This window comes from Lacerta agilis, chromosome 2, assembly GCF_009819535.1.
Source record: "Lacerta agilis isolate rLacAgi1 chromosome 2, rLacAgi1.pri, whole genome shotgun sequence".
NCBI lineage: Eukaryota > Metazoa > Chordata > Lepidosauria > Squamata > Lacertidae > Lacerta > Lacerta agilis.
The window spans coordinates 38,097,713-38,119,874 of NC_046313.1; the positions used below are offsets into that span (position 1 = coordinate 38,097,713).

At 41.3% G+C, this 22,162-nt stretch overlaps 1 protein-coding gene across 5 annotated transcripts in view; it reads left to right on the forward strand.

Annotated features, from left to right (window-relative positions):
• Positions 1-22,162, forward strand: part of MYH10 (myosin heavy chain 10) — a 71,888-nt gene that overhangs the window by 42,290 nt on the left and 7,436 nt on the right. For all 5 annotated transcript variants that reach the window (XM_033139574.1, XM_033139573.1, XM_033139575.1 and 2 more), the window contains 18 exons: positions 3,408-3,601; positions 3,836-3,957; positions 4,153-4,222; positions 4,322-4,482; positions 4,773-4,881; positions 4,979-5,110; positions 5,962-6,168; positions 6,287-6,424; positions 7,788-7,911; positions 12,128-12,299; positions 12,789-13,001; positions 13,558-13,702; positions 14,517-14,723; positions 17,237-17,341; positions 18,677-18,829; positions 19,407-19,655; positions 20,042-20,254; positions 20,937-21,149. In XM_033139574.1, coding sequence (XP_032995465.1) covers positions 3,408-3,601; positions 3,836-3,957; positions 4,153-4,222; positions 4,322-4,482; positions 4,773-4,881; positions 4,979-5,110; positions 5,962-6,168; positions 6,287-6,424; positions 7,788-7,911; positions 12,128-12,299; positions 12,789-13,001; positions 13,558-13,702; positions 14,517-14,723; positions 17,237-17,341; positions 18,677-18,829; positions 19,407-19,655; positions 20,042-20,254; positions 20,937-21,149 — 2,927 coding nt within the window. The remainder of the gene's footprint in view (positions 1-3,407; positions 3,602-3,835; positions 3,958-4,152; positions 4,223-4,321; positions 4,483-4,772; positions 4,882-4,978; positions 5,111-5,961; positions 6,169-6,286; positions 6,425-7,787; positions 7,912-12,127; positions 12,300-12,788; positions 13,002-13,557; positions 13,703-14,516; positions 14,724-17,236; positions 17,342-18,676; positions 18,830-19,406; positions 19,656-20,041; positions 20,255-20,936; positions 21,150-22,162) is intronic.

Consider the following 22,162-nt stretch of genomic DNA (forward strand, 5'->3'; position numbering starts at 1 on the left):
CAGGATCTTGGGGAGTGAGGTGGTGTATAAGGGACCAGATGGTCTTTGAGGTACTTCGGGCCCAAGTTGATTTTGGCTTTGTGAGCTAACACAAGAACCTTGAACCTAGCCTGCTGGCAAAATTAGCAACAAATCAAGATGGTCAGCTTTCCTTATGTAGGGGACAAGCTTAAGGACCCTGGTAAATTTGGTTGCCATTGTTCTGCATCATTTTCAGGTCTACAAATAGCCTTTTAAATATATAGCAACCATCTGCACTATACAAGTGTGGCCCATCATAGATTTATACAAAGGCACAATATTAGCAGTTTTATTTCCTTGCTAAGGTCAACTTTAGTGAAGCAAAGTAAACATGCTGAAGACCGAAGAAATGCTTTTGAGGTTTTATAGAGCCAGGTTTCAAGAATGTGTAATGACTATGATAAACACCCATCTGGGAATATTGTATATGCTTTAGAGCAGGGACCGTGTATGGATTGTGAGAACAGGGCATTTCCACGTCTGTCATAAGTTAAGTTATAAACTTAGTAGAAGGTGTGCCTGTGGGCTTATTGCTTCACAGTCCATACATAGTTTCTCTCAGTGCTTTTTTCTGTGGGGACGCAGGGGTATGCATACCCCTAAACATTTTGTGAATCTAAGTTTAGCCTCATTGAGGGGCAGTATTTCAGTATGAGTAGGAAAATGAGAGTACCCCTAAACATTTTTTAAGGAAAAAAGCACTGGTTTCTCTGTTAAAGAGACTGCGAACCAGCCCCAAAGTATGCATGAACATAATAATTGTTCCATTTCAGAACATTTTTTCAGTAAACAGTTCCTTGTTGTGAAATATGGAATCACTGTCATGTTTCCTTGTAAATCTATAGTCTGACACCTGCCTCTCTGTGTTCGCTGTTTGGGCGCTGAAAATAAACACACTCTGCTGAAGATCTACCATTACACCATAGCAACCTGTTATGCACTTTGTTAAAGCTTGCTTGCAATTCAAAATTGTCTTCTCTTTACTAACTAGACTGTCTTGTGTATCTGCTCTTTGTTCTTGCCGTTTCTGTGCCATAGAGATTCACAATATTCAGAGAGCTTCTTTCTATGACAATGTTACTGGTCTTCCTGATACACCAGGTGAATGAATGAAAAACAAAAATAATAACATAGGCCTCCTAAAAGCAGGACTTGGATCTGTAGGAAAAACATTTTTTTGCTTGTTAGGCAAGCATGAACTTTCATTTCATCCTAACCTTATCGTTGCCTCCACAAGGCAAATGTTCTTGTGCACATACCTATTTAGTTGCTGCTGCATACATAGTCTCATTTTCTGTACTGCACTTCTAGAAGCTTTGCAAGTGAGTAGCTGCATTTTGAAACACAGGCTTGCTTCTCCAACATACCCCGATGACTTTGGGTATTTGAAATAAGGAGTCTCGGTACTCTGGTTCGGTATGATTTGTACTTGTTAATGTCGGTATACAATTTTTATTTTTTTGAAATTGCAGTCAAAGCAAGTTTTCTTTATACAACTTGCTGCGATGGCATTAAATGGCATGTTGAATGTTTATTATTTCAGAAACTGCTCAAAATTAGTATTAAATGCCTATATTTTGAATGATAGCTTATGAGGGAAGTCCGTCAGTACTTGGGCCAAGTACACAAATTCTGCCAGGGGTATATGCTGCCCATTAATCTGCAGGAGCACTTCTAAACTTGAAGCAAATCTCAGGCTGCACTCCTAAGCAGACTTACAAGGAACTAAGACTAGTTGATGGCAGTGGAATTTACTTCTGAGTAAACCTATAAGATTACCCCATTAGCAAAACTGTATTTATTTTGGTAGACTTTAAAGCTGCTCTCTAGTCTGCTTTGTTTTTCACTAAAAGTATTTTACGAAGCCTGCTTTGGCATTTTATTAGATTTTTACTGCCACCATTCCAAATGTTACGTGTCTGATCGTGCTTTTGTTGTAAGCTAATATACATACATAAGCAGGGAATTTATGAATCTCCATGGGTGTATCTAAGTTAATCATATTGATGTAGTTTCAAAACGAAGCATGTTGCTTTTCCATAAGCGAATCTGCTCTCGTGCGGTGCTTCCTTGATCGCTAGAGGGGACTGATTTCTACTCCCGATAGGGGGGGAAAATGTATTTTGTGAAATACATGGTTGTGCAAATACTTAAGCATATGGCCCAGATTCACTTAGACTTGGGGGATTGGTTACAGTTTGGCTCTTCTTTCATTGGAGGATGCAGCATGCATTGCTCTCTCATTAGTAAATACAGTGACGTAATTTTATGCATACTTAATTGAAGTAGACACGGCAGTGGTTTTAGCTGCAGGATAGATTCTTGAACTTCAAAGTACTATGAAGTGCCACTCAGTCGGTACAGGCAGCATGTCCAGGTTGTCTAAATTTTTATTTGTCTAGGGACACAGGGGAAAGGACTCCCTGAACCTAGTATGAATTTCAACATTTAAGGCTGAAGCGCTTTTGGTGTAACTGGGAAGAAGATGTTAGATTCCTGGTGCAATGACTAGGTTAATTAGCAAGATCTTAGGTTGAAGATTTTAATGTGGTGTTTCCTAGGAATACCCAGTGCTGTGGCTGTCCTGAGATTTTTTTTTACTTTATTTGCATTTCTCTTTTGCTAACTGACCAAAAACCATCTCTCCACCCCCTGTCCTCCTGCTCCAAATGTGTGCTTGTTTCCTCATGCCTTTAGAGTTTGGCTTATTTATATAATCCATAGAGGAAAACAATATAGAAAATCCTTTCCCTTCTGTTCCTCAAAAAACAGTAAAGAGCTTTACAGAAGCCTTATCATTGTCACATACATAGTGGATATCTCAGGTGTACTGTTATATTTACTATGACATACCCACAGAATTGCACTTCATACGATGTGGTAAAGGGAATGTCATTGGTGAAACAAAATGGCCTAATTATCTCTCCCCACCCCCCATTTTCTATGGGAATATTATTCCATGTTTACTTCAAGTTAAGCAGAAGTTGTTGGGAGGGTGGTCATGGTTCGTTTCTAGCAAAGTTTGATACATGTTGTCATTTCCATTTTTTGGCTCTATTGTAAACTTTTCCACATATTCACTCACATTATTTGCAGCTTCTTGGTCTAAAATTCCTTTTACGTATGAAAAGGGAATGGCTTTTGGTGCATTTTAGACGGTTAAAGCCGTGACTTGTGCTTTGTAGTGCATAATGGCAAAAGCTACAATGTTCTGCCTGGTGTGTCGCTTTCAATCCTGCTGCTTCCATATATACGTAGATTGCTTTGCCATAGTAGGCGGCACCTTCCACCGTTTTGTCGCGCAGAGCATTTGTCGAACCTTTTTATCTCTCCTGCGCTGCTCTGTTTCCCGAATCCGCTTAATTCGGTGTTCTTGTTGCCTACAGTGGACCGCATTGTGGGTCTGGATCAAGTCACTGGGATAACAGAGACCGCGTTTGGCTCGACTTACAAGACCAAGAAGGGCATGTTCCGTACCGTGGGGCAGCTATACAAGGAGTCCCTCACCAAACTGATGGCCACGCTGCGAAATACTAACCCAAACTTTGTCCGCTGCATCATTCCAAACCATGAAAAGAGGGTATGTGTTCATTTCAAACGTTAAAAGGTGCTTCTAATTTTTCCTTCCCAGTCACTAATACTATTGACATTTGATGTATTTGCTGACATGATAGGGTTTGGATTTCATGTTTTGCACAAGTATTCAGAACCCCACTTGATCCTTGTGAGTGGTTAGTTTCTTTAACTAGGTAAGGCTAAAAGCCAGAAGGATAATTATAGTACTGTCCTGTAACAGCTTTTTCTCTGCCTTTAGGCTGGAAAGCTGGATCCGCACCTCGTTCTAGATCAGCTTCGCTGCAACGGTGTCTTGGAAGGAATAAGGATTTGTCGGCAAGGATTTCCAAACAGGATAGTGTTCCAAGAATTTAGACAGAGGTACTATAATAACTAGATTTGGCTTTTACTGCAGAATGCATGTTTAGAGCTACATCATTTCAGGTGGTTAAACCCAGTCTTCCGCCTCAACATAACTTTCTGTCATTAGTCAAGCGTAGCACGGGGATTAAATGAAAATTGGTGCCTGTACATTTTGATCAGAGCTTAACTAGTTGTTTTCTTATTGGTTGGTAGATATGAGATCCTGACTCCTAATGCAATTCCTAAGGGATTTATGGATGGGAAGCAGGCTTGTGAACGCATGGTAAGTCATTTGGTAGCAATCTAACATTGCTAAAAAAGAAACCATTATCTTCATTGCCTTATAAATTTTGAAACAAATGGGTTTTGGATATTTGTGTAGATCAGAGCATTGGAGCTGGACCCCAACTTGTATAGAATTGGACAGAGCAAGATTTTTTTCCGAGCTGGTGTTCTGGCACACCTAGAGGAAGAAAGGGATCTGAAGATCACAGACATCATCATCTTCTTCCAGGCAGTCTGCAGGGGATACCTTGCCAGAAAGTAAGTGTTTATAGTAATCTTGGCAGACGCTTATATTTGAAGTGCAGATTTTGTGGAAATGTTCAGTTAGCTTAATCAAAAGCACTGTATTTACAGACAGATGCATGGTTATTTCACTGCTAAAAAGCTTGAGAAGCAGTCTGATGGAATAAGTTTATTGCCAGGATAAAAAAAACCCGAAGGATGAGTATTGCCCCCTTGCACTTGAATATGGCTTTGGAAATGCTTTGATGTAGCTGTTAAAATGCAAACATTCCCAACTGAAATGGAAAACCTTGGTTTGTGTTCAGGGCTTTTGCTAAGAAACAGCAGCAGCTGAGTGCATTGAAAGTCCTGCAGAGAAATTGTGCTGCCTATTTGAAGCTGCGGCATTGGCAGTGGTGGAGAGTGTTCACAAAGGTAGGTTGTCCACAAAGGTCAGTGGTGGTGGTGGTGGTGATGGTTAGGAATTTTCAGCAGCACAAAAGTGGCATGCCTCTTGTGTCATACTTTGCAGGTGAAGCCCCTGCTTCAGGTTACTCGTCAGGAGGAAGAACTTCAGGCTAAGGATGAGGAGCTTCTGAAGGTGAAGGAGAAACAGACAAAGGTGGAAGCAGAACTTGAGGAGATGGAAAGGAAACACCAACAGGTTTGTATACACAATTTGACCTATGCACAAAGTCAACCTTATTCTAATAGCATGTATGACTTTATTATCTACCTAGGCAAAACTAACATCTTAACTTTCTGTAGTTAGATACATCTAGCTAGTTTGTGTAGGAATAGAAAGCATATTTTGTGATCAAATAAACACACAAGGAGTTACTGTATAGTGAATACATTTTAATGACTGGCCTGGAGAAGGGTTTGAAGCTGCACAGTGGATCGCTTTTGAAATTGAACTCAATCTTTTCTGGTTATATACATATAATCAGAGGCAGATATAGGACAGTGTAACTGGTTCCCCCACACTGGGCACAGAGCTGCGGTGTGCGTCGCAACTATGACATAGCACATGTGCAGAACAGAAGGCGAGAGGCAGGGGACACTGAATTTTGGCCTTGCACAGGGAGCCACTGAAATTTGAAATTCCAAAGTATACCCCTGTATGTATGTATGTATGTATGCATGCATGCATACATGCATACACACCCTCCCTATATAGTTTCTCTCTACATATATGGCTACTGATGGCAAAAGTAGTTGGAGGCTGGTATAGTGAACAGGAGCCTGGGCTACATAAAGGATATATTTGTTCCCTCTTGTTAGTTTATTCCTCCTTGTTTCCATCCTTGAGAACAACTGGAGGAATAGACACAAGATTGCAGCAAATAGCATCACTCAAAAGTCTTCCCTTCTGGTAACTGGTTGTGCATGTTTGTTCTTTCAGCAACTTTTAGGACTGGGTGAGCTATGCAAGATGCTCCCGTAACTATGAAATGGTAGTTTTTGACAATATATTGAAGGAGGATTGACAATACTTTCTTACTGTATTTGCAGCTGTTGGAAGAGAAAAATATTCTTGCAGAGCAGTTGCAAGCAGAGACAGAACTCTTCGCTGAAGCTGAAGAGATGAGAGCCCGCCTGGCTTCAAAGAAGCAAGAGTTAGAAGAAATTCTGCATGATTTGGAATCCAGGGTGGAAGAGGAAGAAGAAAGGAACCAAGTGCTACAGAATGAAAAGAAGAAAATGCAGGCGCACATACAGGTATCTCTTGATGCGCTGATGGTAGGATGATTAGAAAATATGTCTAAATTTTGGCACATTGACTTATCTTTGGTGAGACCAATATAATATAGCTGAGTTGAGCTTTCTGTTTTTTAAGGACTTAGAGGAGCAGCTCGATGAGGAAGAAGGTGCTCGGCAGAAGTTGCAGCTGGAGAAGGTAACAGCTGAAGCCAAAATAAAAAAGATGGAAGAAGAGATCTTACTGTTAGAGGACCAAAATTCCAAATTTCTTAAGGTGAGAGCAAATTGTGACACACTCCTTTAGAACTAGTGGATGTGGAAACAATAATGCAATGCTTGAAAAGTGACTGCTGTGGGAGAGCCATCTTGTGGCTCCTCAATCTTGTAATCCAGAGAGTATCTGTTTGTTGCTTAGATTTAGGACCCTCCCTGTCCCCCACCCCCCATAGAGCAAACTATTGTCTTGTGTTGTGCTGCTATCATGCAGTGGTGTCATAAGTCATGCAAAAAGGGTGTGCTTTGCTGTTCATTCTATGAAAGATAGCTTTGATTTAATGGTCATCTTCTAGAATAGCATTCTTCAGCCTTTCCAAGCCTAGGTCCCACCTTTAACCCCAACCTGCATTTGGGGACCTGTTTCTATTTGTATGGCGGTAGTGCTATTCATCGTGACCTGAACATGCATGTATCCAGTCTACATGTGGGTAGTTCGTCACTGGTTTCTACACTTCCTATTTCGGATTCCTCCTAGATTTCAATCACCATCTCAAAATCACCATGAGCATCTTGGTCAGGGGGATGATGATGATGATGATAATAATAATAATATATTTATACCCCAGCCACTCTGGGCGGCTTCCAACAAATATTAAAATACATTAAAATATCACAGATTAAAAACTTTCTTAAACAGGGCTGCCTTCAGGTATTTTCTAAATGTCAGGTAGTTGTTTATCTCTTTGACCTCTGATGGGAGGGACAGCATGTCTCTTCAAGTACAGTACTAAATTGCCCTTGACCCAGTATCTCCACCCACAACAGTTCTATGGAGAAGTCTGCCCCTTTTGAGAATTGTAGCTTGTTTAACTTTATGATGTCCAGAGCAACCCCACCTCCAGTACACCCTTCCTTGTCCTTGGAGTTTGCATCCACTGCCCCCCACTGGTCTCTCCAGTCAACCATTCCAGATGGCCCATCTTGGCTCAGAAACTCGGTGTAAACCCCTATACACAGCATCCTTCTCCAAATATCTTTGGCACATGTGTTTACCCTAGGGAGCTCTTGCCCCTCTGCACTCTTGCCAGTTCTACTTCTCCCCTATTTGAACCATTATAAACATTTCCCCCTCATCCCTGGGGAATGATACGTCCTGAACCAGATGATTTCTGCTGTGCCCTCTAGATGAGCCCCATGTTTTAATTACCTGGAAGTAATTAAGTAACAAGGCTTCTTTTCAGCTTGCCCTGCACATTTTGCTTTAAAATCTTAGGAGGATCAGTAAAATACGGAGGGGCAATTGAATTGTCCCCTCCTGTCACATTATTCATGCAGCCTCAAGCTGTATCTGCAGGACCCATGTCTATTGCTCTGAGCCCATATATGTACTACCTAACAGTTGCTTTCTTTTTCTCAATTAGGAAAAGAAATTAACGGAGGATAGAATTGCAGAGTGTACTTCACAGCTGGCTGAAGAAGAAGAAAAGGCCAAAAACTTAGCTAAACTCAAGAACAAGCAGGAAATGATGATCACAGATCTGGAAGGTTAGCAATTTCAAGATTTGCCATTTGAAGGGACTCTCAGTAAAAGTCGAAAAGTATGCTAATACTGAAAGAAAAACAAGCTTATCGCTGCCTTTACGTGTATCATTTTCTGGGACCAAAGGTACAATAATAGTCTTCCACAGTGTCAGTTTGGCAGCTATTAGGATTGGGCATTTGGTCAGAAAACATTTGTTTGATCAAGTATTTCTAAAGCACTAACTGTTGGAGCGATGATATTTTAATCAACTGGCTTGTTACTAAATAAAATCAGTGAATTTACAAGTTGACCTACAGTCTGCCTGCTCCCATGTACATGTTTACAACAACAACAACCCAAATACAGTAAAACTCAGTATAAAATCAACAAATCAACAAAATCCCACACAAACCATGAAACAGCATTCAGAAACCAGCTTCAACGCGTTTTGGAATGCCTAGGCAGATAAAAAGGTGTTCACCTGGGATTGGGAGGAAAACAGGTCTGGTGCCAGGCAGGTTTCCCTGGGGAGGGCATTTAATATACATAGGGCCCCAACCAAGAAAACAGGCAAATGTCAAACAGGGAAGGCAAACTTCATATGGCAGAGGGACTCAGAGGAGGGCTTTCTTTCTTTCTTTCTTTCTTTCTTTATTAATAAAATAGTAAAAAGAGAACAAGAATTACAATCTGAATATTCCCCCCCTCCTTTTCCAGAACTCAAAGGCATAATTCAGATAAAAACCATAGTACATGCAAGCACTGAAGTGGACAGAGGCTGAAAAGTTGCTAATATCAATGTGGAAGAGAACACTAATACATGCATACATTGTGGAATGCAGCAGGTGCAGTTTGTCCTGTAGAGTTTTTGTTCGTGTGCTGAATGAATGGCCACCAGTCTGCTATGAAAGTCTCCCTGCTTCCCCCTCCCCACTACCCGTATGTAGTTTCTGGGTCAGTTTTTCAGAAAGTGCTATGCCACAAATTATGTCATACCATTTTTGTTCCTTTAAAGGGGAAGTGCTTCTGAGGACAAACACATTTTCATCTGCTTTACATTCTTCTAAGTATTTTTTTTTAAAGCAACTGTTGAACACAAGTTGGTTTTTAAAGACAAGTGTGCTAAATTGAAAACAGGCCAGTTCTTTGGTTACCTGTTTCCCCTGCTTTTTTCTACTGTCTGCATTGGTATGTCAGCAGTGTGCTCCTGACTACTGCAGGGTGAGGGGGCAAGCAGTCCTCGTTCTCTGTTACTACTGATACATAACTAAATAGAAAAGCTAAGCTGCAACCTATCCAGAGTCATATTCCCCTTCATGAAATATTTGGCAGTATTTGGTCAAATAGGAGGTCAGTGGACAACATTTGACCGGTTAGTGGACCAACATGCTAATCCCAGCTGTAACAAATAAGTTAATGAATTAATCAGGGTAAATACAGATTTTCAAATATTTGGACTTGCATCTCTTGGTATCTGAGTATTTCATTATTATGAATGTCAGCACAAAGAAAACTATTTAGGTTAGCAGTTTGCTTTCAGTATTGCAAATGCAAAATAAATGTGTTCAAATGTTCCTTTGTGTTTTCTTAATAGCCATTTTGGCCATTGGGCACATTGTCTTAATCTGACTTTTGTCTATGTTAAGTTGATTTTCAAAAAAAGAAAGCAGCATGTCCTTCATTACTGAAAAATACTGAATCTCATTCATATGAATTGGATGTTGCTGTGTTGGCCCTATGGAATGACAAAAGAGGAGAATGTCTTTGTTTTGTACCAACTTCTGCATTCCTAGATTGTTGTATGTTAGTGCATATATATAGGCACCTGTCATCACCAAAGCAAAATTCACTCCTATGTGTACTGTTACTTATAGAACTTCCTTCTTTCTCCTACTGGGAGACCAGAGCCATACCAACAAGAACAGGATCCCTTTTCTCACTGGGGCATTCCAGTCTTCATACCCCCCCCCCCTTCCTTACTCCAAGTTGCCTTCCAAATCTTACTGGCTTCTCTTTTTTTGCAAAAAAATTTTAGCATCACTGTTTATGCTGCGCACTAGAATACTTTCTGGAAGTTCTTTACTTAGCATTTATTTTTCCTATCTCAACTTGCTTCAAAGTAGAGTTATTTTTCTTTATCCCAGTGTTCTGTTTATAAAAATTCCCCTTTTGCTCTTGGCATTCGCTGATGGATTATGTTTTGAGAAGAAATACCATGAAATATTTGCAGTGTTACACTTGCAATATCAACAGTGTATGTAACCCCCTTCTTGGATTTAGATATGCAATAATTTTTGGCTGTAAAACGCATACATCATAGAATTCTGACTTTCCATACACATTTACTTATTTTTGTGTCCTAATTTGGGAATAGTTTCTGCTTACAGTGCTGTGGCCACCTGACTTTATTCTGAAAGTATTACAGTTCTGACATTTAGCTAGATAGGCTAAAATTGAATAACAAGGATTGCAACTGACATCCGCCATATTTTTGAAGTTCATGTTGCAATTTCTTAAGCTAGTAATAGCCTTTCCTTACACTTAGTAACCTGATACTGGAAGAAAGCATAAAGGTGTCACTATATGTCACTTCAATGGCAGTTCAGAATGGAAGAGAATGCATTTTTACAGTTTCCCAAAGTGTCTTCCTTATTGTTTTTCTCCTCTGAGGCAACAGGGGAGCACACCAGAAATCCTATAGTTAGCCTCCCAAGATCCTGGCTTAACTTAAGAGATGGATCTCCCCCAGTTCCTATTTCTTCCCTCTGCTTGGGAAGTAGACTTCCCATGAGATCTTTAGTTGAGAACCTGAAACTTAGCTTAACGCACTGAAGGTTTTGTTTTGCCTCTACCAGCAACAGTCAACAGGCAGGAGTTGTTAGTCATCTTTTTGAGAAGGAGTGAGGAGATTCTATCCCCAACACAATCTCACCCAACAGAAAATTGGCACATTTCCCACCTCAGCCTCTTCTGTGACCATCAGCCATTGACTACATATTTCAGACAAGCTCCTTGCAAGAGTTACTATTCAGTAGTGCTTTAAATAACCAACAGAGGTACTAAAGAAGTTCCAAATACTTTTCAGTTTTCTATAGGATTTCTACAACCAATAATTGTAGAGTACTTCTGGATACTCCAAAGATTCTTCAGTGGCTTCTAGCCAGATTTCCAACTTCTTACTAGCAAATATTTCCTTTTATTTGATACAGATGGGAACTTGTCTGTTGTGCTTTCCAGAAGCTAGAGCTAGCTGCCTACAAGAGTCTCTTTTATAGTCTCCAGAGAGCAAAGGAAAGTGCAGAGAACCCCTTTATGCGCAAGCTATGCAATCATGTTTCAGAATGGAAACTTTCTATAAACTAAATATTCCTTAATGAAATGCATAATGCATCAGACTCAAAATGCATTAGGTTGTCATTTAAGATCCTTCTGTTCCCTGTGAAGTTATTGCCTCAGCCAAGTGCTCTTTTTCTTGTCTGCACAAATGCAGGTGCACACACAGGCATAACTACCTTAGAAGTTACTGTGGAATAAATTGATGTTTTTCTGGAGCTTTTGGACAAGAAGGTTCTAATCATGGTTTCCCAGGGCTGGTCAAGTTCTGTTTCTTAGCTGGTGAACCTCTGCTCTTGTCAGAGAACAATCAGGCTTCCTTAACACTAAACACCTTGATTTGTATTGTCACCAAGTTGTGATTTTGGTAATAGTTTGAGGACTTTGTGGGGAGAAGTTCCTTTCCTTAAGAAGTCTGCCTCCCAGGTTCTAGAGATAGGTAGCCCAGGATATCTTGGTCCCTGGCACAGGAAAGTCAAATGGCAGTCCCATCATATAGAGTTGTTCTAGTCCCAATTTCGTTGCCTTGGAAGATAGCAGAAATTAATCAGATAAGAAATGAAACACCACTGTTCCTCTCTAGGGTTCATTTACGTTCTTACAACACTGATTTTAAACCCAGACTGCATCGCTCTTCATGTTGGAAGTGTTCAAACAGAATGCTATTTGAAACATGATAATTTCCAGGAGCTCAGTCCTGTGGTAGTGTTCTGTAAGTTAGATGCTCTAAATGTGTGCACTGAATTCTGGCATTTTCACTTGGGATTGATGCAACTCTATCCCTCAAAATCTTGAATTAGCCGTTTGGTTACCTTCATTTTTAGCGAGTTCATCCTCGGCATGCTGTCACAAGATAGCGTTTGGTAGACAAAAATCCCCCACTTACCATGATTGTTTCTCCTAAAGAGCGCTTGAAAAAAGAAGAAAAGACTCGTCAAGAACTGGAAAAAGCTAAAAGGAAACTTGATGGAGAAACAACTGATCTACAGGACCAAATAGCAGAGCTGCAAGCCCAGATCGAGGAGCTAAAAATCCAGCTTGCCAAGAAAGAAGAGGAGCTGCAGGCTGCTCTTGCCAGGTAGAATATGCAAAGATAGAGCCAGGCTATTTGGTATTGTAGGGTGCTATTAAGCTAGTACTCCATATTTCTGCTTTGTTGGTAAATTGCACACTCCACAGCCCATCCCAGTATCACATGTGTTGTTGTTTTTTCTGAGCATTACCAATTTCCTTTCATGACAAGGAAAAAATAAAATAAAAATCAGGAGCAGCAGTGGGCCTCTGCAGATGTCAAGGGGGGGTGTTGTCTGGTGGTGTCATGGCATCTGCAGGGACTCAAAATCTAGTCCCTGTTGCTACCCAACGCCGTTTGATTTCCACCTCTTACTAGATCTCCATCTGCAACTAGGTAGACAGAATCCAGTACACTGCCAAATTGCTCTTCACTAATAAGCTTTGTTGTGGAAGTCTAGAACTCTTGCTTGCACTCCCAACATTTGAGTAGGCTTTTTGCAAAGCCCGGACCCCGAGCTTCATTCTTATTCTAGAAATTGTGTTGTGTCTCCAGAGGGGATGAGGAAGCTGTGCAGAAGAACAACGCGCTGAAATTAATACGAGAACTTCAAGCTCAAATTGCAGAACTGCAGGAGGACCTTGAATCGGAAAAGGCTTCACGAAACAAGGCCGAGAAGCAGAAGAGAGATCTAAGTGAGGAGCTGGAGGCACTGAAGACTGAGCTGGAAGACACCTTGGATACCACTGCGGCTCAGCAAGAGCTCAGGTGAGTAGAAGACTAGATACATAACAAGGAATGTGTTCATAATGCTTTGATTCCTCATAAAGAATAAGCTCCATTCAGGTAAATCTGAAGTGCTGGCTACAACTCTCTGGAAGATGTAACGAGGGCAGAGCATAGTTGAAACTTTCGTTGAATCAAAGCAACATTAATGACTTACATCTGTGTAAAAACTCTCACACAGGAAGAGTTTCCAAAAGTAACGCAGCACTCCTTATATTGTAATCAACTTAGGACTGCCTTGTGTCTTCTGACACAGATTTATCTCCAGTTTGGTGTTTGTTTGTTTTTTGTAACATTTAAGTGGTGGTGGTTCTCCCTTGCCACAGAAATCTGCCTTTGGGGAATAACAACTAAAACCAAAACTTGGTTATTCTATCCAAACTGGATTCTTCTTACTCCTACTTCTGGGCAATGCTGGTAGATTGCTTGTTTCTGAAAACTATCTTAAATTTGGATAGAGGCAAAAATCGTTGGAAAATAAACACTGTGGTAGAAGCTGCTCAGACCTTCAGATCTTGTCTTGCTGGGTATTCCTTAGGACAAAGCGTGAGCAGGAAGTTGCTGAACTGAAGAAAGCACTTGAAGAAGAAACAAAGAATCACGAAGCCCAAATTCAGGATATTAGGCAGAGGCATGCAACAGCCTTGGAAGAGCTCTCGGAGCAGCTTGAACAGGCCAAACGAGTGAGTGGAAGATGTACTTGAATGCATGGGAGACGGCCTCAGAGCCCTTAGTATATACTCTGCTGGGTTCAGTTGAAGGAGGGCAGGATATTCATATATTAATACATTCGAACAGATGTTAATTCTCTTCTTTCACAATATAACTCTGCACAGTGGATATGGCTGCCATTTGTCTACTTAAGTCAGTTGATCTTGCATTTTTTTTTAACCAACCTATCAGCAGTTTTGAACAGGACAGCAGATAAAAGTCCAACAGATTAAGGGTGAAAATGCAGTGGTCTTTGCTACCTATCTCAGAAATGCAAGCTCATTTGACTTTGCTCATACGGGTGTTGCTCACAGATATGCACCTAAAAATTATAAAGTGTTAAGATTTTGGTCCTCTTGCATCCCCTGTGGAATTGTGATCTACAGTGGCAGCTCCTGCTCCACCCTAGGTATATCAGAGCATTTCTGGCAAATGAGGCCACACTTTTATGATTTAATTGCTCACATAACCATTGTTGCAACCACTGTTATGACTGTAGCCGGTAGCATACGTGTCCATGTCAAATTCATGCATTTGTAGACACTTCTGCAGTAAAGTGTTGCAGTTGTGTTGCAATGCAATATCTAAAGCTGTTTGGTTTCAAGAACAAATTCATATTGGACTTGAAGCAGCTAAGAATTCAAATCAGATGATCAAACTTGTGGTGCCTCAAATGAAGAAGCCGGTGAATTTTAGCCTGAATCTAGGGGGGGGGGGAATTCGCCGCAGGTGAAGCCTAGCTTTTATATTGCGGGTGAGGTGTGATTACCTTTCTTTTGTTTCTAGTTCAAATCAAATCTTGAAAAGAACAAGCAGTGCTTGGAAACGGATAACAAGGAGCTGGCCTGCGAGGTGAAGGTGTTGCAGCAGGTTAGATCTGAATCGGAGCACAAGAGGAAGAAGCTGGATGGGCAGGTACAGGAACTGCTGGCCAAGGTTGCAGAAGGAGACAGGCTGAGGACAGAACTTACAGAAAAATCAAGCAAACTGCAGGTAAAGATTTCTTTAGCTTTTTCTCACGAACTCTTGGTCAGACTACACAATTTAGTAAACGCCCTTCTAAAATGCTCCTGCTTGATACAGATGTAGTATTTTGAAAAATTGGTGTGGCATTAATGTCAGATAATAGGACGGGAGCTGCTGCTGATAATACTTTTTGTTGCACTAGTTATCCCTTGGTGAGCACATGCGAAGTTCCTGCTTTGCATTGATACGGTTCTTGAAAGTTGAAATAGTTTTAAGCACCTGAAAAATGCAACGTTGCTGTTCCTCTTGTGACAAGGAGACTGTTTATAGAGCTCTAGTGCCATCTCCCCTGTCTTGAAGTGCCCATTTCCCCCCATGCAAGCCACATCTGGCTCAGAGAAACATTTTGAATTTTGAGAAAGTTACATAAAAACATCAGAGTGAAAATGATTCCTCATTCTGCTCACTACAGATTCAGTAGAGTTAAAACTAAAGAATCAGTTTCTTAGGGAGGCTGCTGAAACTTTTTGTGGAAGTTTTCAATAAAAGTATCCAAAAGTTCATAAGAAATGTAGGTCTTGGGTCAGGGCTATGCTCCAGGGCCTTGCATCCTTTCCGGCCATTTAGTATATAACAAACATAATGAGCAGTAAAAATGTCAGAGAGATGGTTCATGGGTGTAGAATTCTTTGGGGGAAATCTGTACCAATCAGAAACTGCTGCAGTAGGCGGAGGAGAATAGTTTTAAAATTCTCTTACAGTTTATCATAACACTTTTAGGACTTACCATGAAATATATTGGAAGTGTTAAAGGACGGTATTTTATTTTATTTTGCGGTCTAAGCTGCTTCGTGAAAATTCTACAGTAAAAATGTGTACAGGTTCAAACTTCTAAGTAAATTTTGATCCTTTCAACTGCCACTTCATTTTGAAGCTGTAAAAAAAAACTTCACTGATGTAATACACAACTGCCCAGTCATGCAAAGAGAACTGAAATACAGTGGTACCTCGGGTTACAGACACTTCCGGTTACAGACTCCGCTAACCCAGAAATAGTACCTCGGGTTAAGAACTTTGCTTCAGGATGAGAACAGAAATTATGCAATGGCAGCGGGAGGCCCCATTAGCTAAAGTGGTACCTCAGGTTAAGAACAGTTTCAGGTTAAGAACGGACCTCCAGAATGAATTAAGTTCTTAACCCGAGGCACCACTGTACTGTTTTCCAGCCAATTCCAGTTTACCATACTAGATTCAGGTCAGAGGACTAGAACCCTATAAGAGACATGTGCATAAACAAAAGTTAGCTCTGTTTGACATAGGGCAGCAGTGATAATCTTACAGAACCTGAAGCAAGCGTGCCTAAAAGGTGGATCATCCAACTGGATTACCGTATTTTTTGCTCCATAAGACGCACTTTTTCCCTCCTGAAAAGTAAGGGGAAATACCTGTGCGTCTTATGGAGCGAATGGTGGTCCCTGGAGCTGAATTGCCCAGGGGCCAAAAGCAGATTGTGCTTTTTATTTTACAAAGAGAAAAGGGAGTGTTGAAAGGACCCCGCTCAGCAGCTGATCAGCAGGAGATCGGGAGAGAGATAAGAGTCCCTGGCTCCCTTTCAGCCCCGCCCTCCTTTGTTGAATGTGCTGCAGAGGGAGGTTGTTTGTTTCCCCAGGACATGTGACTGGCTGATTAGATTATCTGTCTGAAAACAGTAGAAATGGCTCCCTTTCCTTAAGATTTTTCAGAAATGTGAGTTAAACCCCATAAAAATGGGGCTTTTCCTCTTTGCTTTTCCCCCTTTGCAAAAGGAGCTTTGCTTTTCCCCCTTTGGAAAAAAAAGCTGCAAAACCTTTAGCTGATCCTCAAAACAAAAACAAAAAAAACCCCTAGGGCTTTTCCCTTTGCAAAAAAGCTGCAAAACTTTTAGCTGATTCTCAAAAAAGGCCTTTTGCCTTTGCAAAAACAGCAGCAAAACCTTTAGCTGATCCTCCAAAAAAAAACCCAAAACCCCAGGGCTTTTCCCTTTGCAAAAAAAGCTGCAAAACTTTTAGCTGATCCTCAAAAACAAAACAAAAAACAAAACAAAACAGGGCTTTTAGAGGAAGAAAACCAGAAAAATATTTTTTTTTTCTTGTTTCCTCCTCTAAAAATGAGGTGTGCCCTATGGTCCGGAGCATCCTATGGAGCGAAAAATACGGTACTCTAAAGTAGCTGCAAAAGAAAAGTCTTGCAAATGGGTCCACTTGGGCTACTTTTGAAATCAGTAGTTATCGAAGTACTTGTCAATGTCATGGAGGAAACTGAAATAGCAAGAGTCTCCTTAGTTCCATTGCAGTTTCTCAAGTCTGCTGCATGTTCTAAAGCGAAGTCTCGTGTAAATAGTTGCAGACATAGCAATGAGACATCAGAACATAGTTATTTCAAATATTGCCTTAGATGAATACTGTTAGGAATATCCTATACTGAGGATGTCGCTTTGGAAAAACACATTTTCTCACAAGCAAGATGTGAGTATATTACCTCTAGATTCCTTTGCTTTACAGAATGAGCTGGAGAGCGTCTCAAGTCTCCTGGAAGAAGCAGAGAAAAAAGGCATTAAATTTGCCAAAGATGCTGCCAGTTTGGAGTCTCAGCTACAAGATATGCAGGTGTGTCTACAATTCTAGAATGCACGTTTCTTTGAAATTCTTTTATTCTGCTATTCTGTTCTCCAATAAGGGATCCCAAGTCAACAAAAAACCTATATATAAGCCAAGCAAAAATTAAAATGGAAGTACAAGGGGCTGGTTGTAGTTGTGATCTTCTGCTCATCTAAGAAATTTTGATCCAGTGGACACCTCAGCTAACTGAAGAGGAGGGGAGACTATTTTTTGCAGCTGCTCACCCATGCCAAAATATTGGAGTCCTCTAGAACAATGTGGATAAAAGCTGCAGTGGGAACTGGTGAAAATTGCCTCTTTCATTAGTGGGGACCTCCACTAGATCAAAGGACTCCTGTTCATGGAAGGGCACAAGCGAATGCAATCCAGAGGCTGCTCTGAGTATAAATCAGTCATTATATATAAAATCATTAGAAGAGAAGCAAATTAATTCCAGCTATGAAGGCCTTGCAAAATAGAAAGGTGTTCACGGCAAGCTGGAATGCTAATAAGAGGGAAGCCAAGCTGGGCCTCCATGCAGCTGTTAGAACGGCGGCGGCTGTAGTGCCGATAATGCAAATCCTGTGAACTTAAACGCCTGTTTCTGGAAGAGTTGAGGCCCAGGCATTTCTGAGCAACAGTGTACAGGTGACCCAAAGTGTTTTCAGATCTAGAACAGGGAGCAGCACCCTTTGATGTCCTTGGTTTATTCCTTATCTGCACAGTGGAAATAAAGGTATTCTGTCTCAAGAGTTGTGCTGAAGATGAACAAGACAAGGTTTTTAATTGCATGCTCACATTTAAAATAATGGATTCAACTCCTCCCTTGCAAAGATTTGTTCAAACCTTTAACACAACATTGGACATTTTATGGCACAGGGTTCCCTATGTCCTTTTGATGCTTACACTTGCTTCTGAGGAGCATGATGGGTAACGCTGCAGTGATAGCATCTCCCAGTTTCCACTGTAATGCATGACCAGCTCTGGCAATTCCGAAGTGCCCTTTTCCTGTTGTGCAATTAATGTCATTTTTCTAATGGCAGTAATCTCATCCCGTTCCCTGACAGTAAGATGCTGGGACAATCCCTCATTTTAACGGATGACTCCTTTTGGCTGGGACCAGTTAACTGCTTTTAGATCTGTAATGATGCATCTCATTGCCAAATTGTATAACAATGAGCTTTCAGATCACCTCAGCATAAATGTGACATCCTTACCCAGCCCCATGCCATCTCACAGCAAGTAAATATCCCCATTCCATACTGAAGACCACCGTGTCAGGCTAAGTTCAGATTCTCTCAGGACAAGTGATAAACATGAGTGCATTTTTCATTCCCACAACAGGAGCTGTTGCAAGAGGAGACTCGCCAGAAACTGAACTTGAGTAGCAGGATTCGACAGTTGGAGGAAGAGAAGAACAATCTGCAGGAGCAGCAGGAGGAAGAGGAGGAAGCCAGGAAGAATTTGGAGAAACAGGTGTTGACTCTGCAGTCTCAGGTGAGAAGCCATGGAATGCACAGGCAATTGCGTATCTCTGTGTTTTTATTGCAGCCAGGTTTGTCTTAGACTAGTTTAAACTGAATTGGCTTTTCCTGACTCCTCATTACTGTATCTCCAGTACAGGAAAATGTCAGGAGCGGTGAACTTTTGGCAAGATGCACTGCTCCTGATTTCTTGCAAAGCATTTCAAGGTTACACCAGTCTATTTACCTGTTAGCTTGGATAATGGATGCAGCTGCTGTTACGGGGGGAGGTATTCCCACCAATTCAATACAATAAATTCAGTAAAAATGGATCTAGTTCACACTGCAGTAAAAACAAATGTGCAGGTAGTCTGTACTACTGCAGGTGGCAACTGACCTGAATGAAGGAATGTTTCTCCATTCTATCTGGTTGTAGCCAAGGTATCTATTGTCCTTGTGTGTAAGCCCTCACCTGCACACAGCTTTGCCGTGAGAACCTTGCCATCTCAATGGAAAACAAGCCAACCTCCACCTGCACAAAGCATGTCTGTCTCTTTGCCAAACACAGAAAGGTTATAATGACGTTATTTTCTGTTGCTCATTAAATTCAGCTCGCTGATGCCAAAAAGAAGGTTGATGATGACTTGGGGACTATTGAAGGATTGGAGGAGAACAAGAAGAAACTACTGAAGGACATGGAAATTCTGAGCCAGCGTCTTGAAGAAAAGGCAATGGCGTATGATAAGTTGGAGAAGACCAAGAACCGTCTTCAGCAGGAGCTTGATGACTTAATAGTGGACCTTGATCATCAGCGCCAAATTGTTTCCAACTTGGAGAAAAAGCAGAAGAAGTTTGATCAGGTATGCCACTATATAAATCCTCTTGCTTTCTTCTTGATGATACATGTAGCAGTTAGCTATTATTTGCCCAGTAGATAATCTTGTTACATAGGCATTTTCATGTTTTACCTGTGAGCTGTTGGAATATCTAAACTGGTTTTCACCTGGCTACGTAACTTGGGGCTTGCAGGAATCCTAATGCATTCTTGAGAAACAGGATCAATATTGAGGAATTGGGGAGATGAGAAGAGATGCATCTTCATATCTTACATTCACTGCGGTTGCCCCAGAGCTTCTCAAGGTTGAGATGCAAAGTATCAAACTACCATGGTAATTTGGAAGCTAAGAGCTTGAAATCTATATTTATGTCTGACTTCTTCCAACTTTGCACATGTTGCGATGCTCAGATGCTGGCAGAAGAGAAGAACATATCTGCCCGCTATGCAGAGGAAAGGGACCGTGCAGAGGCCGAGGCAAGAGAAAAAGAAACCAAAGCCCTCTCTCTAGCGCGAGCCCTGGAGGAAGCTTTGGAGGCCCGTGAAGAATATGAGAGGCAGAACAAGCAACTCCGGACAGAGATGGAAGACTTAATGAGTTCCAAAGATGATGTGGGCAAAAATGTGAGTGGTGTACTATTTGCATGACGGAGAATGGTGTAGTGCAGTTTGAACAAATGCTTAAATGGTTGTATGTCAAATTGAACTTTGGGCAGTTGGAGCACATTCATTCTAATGTTCTGAGAAGACTTCTGGAATTCTGTATGCTTCAACAGCTGCGTGCACTGGAAGGCTCTTAAAACACAAACGCTCATAGTCCTAGGGTTAAAGTTGCATGTCTCTGTGCATTTTTGTCATTGTTTAACTTCAGCTTTTACACTCTTCTGAACATAAGAGCTCTGCGTTCTCTACTATGGTAGCGTTTTCCATCCGTGTGCTCTCCAAAGGCAGAAGCAAATGTGGCGTGAGCATTTGTGTATGTGTTCTAGGTCAGTGGTTCCCAATATTTTTGGTATGGCAACCCACAAGCCCAAATCTATTTGGTCTGATGACCCAACAGTATATTGTTGTGTGAATTTTTGGACCTCAGGTCTTGGGCAGGCATCATTGGCATGCATTTTATCTGCAAGTTTGGCGATTTTATACCTATTACTTGAGGCATCCAAGCAAAAATCTTACTTAATGCCCCTATTAATGTGGGATTTATGGAAATAATTATACTACTTAAGAAGCTATTCACAGGTTTGTTTGTTTGTTGTTAAAAAATGTGAATATAAGAACACTAATCATTTGATTGTGGCTGTAGGTTCATGAATTGGAAAAATCCAAGCGCACCTTGGAGCAACAAGTGGAGGAGATGCGGACACAATTGGAAGAGCTGGAGGATGAGTTGCAAGCCACAGAAGATGCCAAATTGCGCCTGGAAGTGAACATGCAAGCCATGAAAGCACAGTTTGAGCGGGATCTCCAGGCTAGAGATGAGCAGAATGAGGAGAAGAAGAGGCTCTTAGTAAAACAGGTAAGGCTTTTAACATACGGAAGTAACCATACTGGTGGCTGGAAGTTCTGTTGAGCAAGTGTCCCTCAAACTAAAGCGGTAGGTCGTTGGATTTTATTAAGCTTTGAAGCTGGAATGTTAGTCACCTGAAGCACAAGTCCTTCCAACCCCAAGAGCCAAACAAAATCTGTCTTCATTCATGACACTAGCAATCTCCATGCATGCTGGATTATTCCTTTGAAAAGGCAGTGGCTAAAGTGTTCTCAAAATGCCAGATTTTGTTACATTTAGGCTTTTTTCCACCCAGGTTTTATAGGGTACATAAAGCTGAAAATCTTAATTTGTATTAAGTCCATAGCGATTTATCATAGTCTTGCATACATGTTGTTGTTGTTGTTGTTCAGTCGTTCAGTCGTGTCCGACTCTTCGTGACCCCATGGACCAGAGCACGCCAGGCACGCCTATCCTCCACTGCCTCCCGCAGTCTGGCCAAACTCATGCCAGTAGCTTCGAGAATACTGTCCAACCATCTCATCCTTTGTCGTCCCCTTCTCCTTGTGCCCTCCATCTTTCCCAACATCAGGGTCTTTTCCAGGGAGTCTTCTCTTCTCATGAGGTGGCCAAAGTACTGGAGCCTCAACTTCAGGATCTGTCTTTCTAGTGAGCACTCAGGGCCGATTTCCTTGAGAATGGATAGGTTTGATCTTCTTGCAGTCCATGGGACTCTCAAGAGTCTCCTCCAGCACCATAATTCAAAAGCATCAATTCTTCGGCGATCAGCCTTCTTGATGGTCCAGCTCTCACTTGCATACATATGTAATGCCTATGGATTCAGTATTCACTGAACCACTGTTACAAAAATCCCTTGGGTGGGGGGGAAGCAGTTTGCTGGCTCTGTGGTTTACATGAAGGAGGGCAGGTAGAGTGAACCTGGATCATGGAATTTATAGCTTCCTTTCTGCTGTTGTAATTAATGTACAGAGTGCTGAGCACTATGAATATGGAAACAGTCAAGGAGGATGGAGACTGCTGGC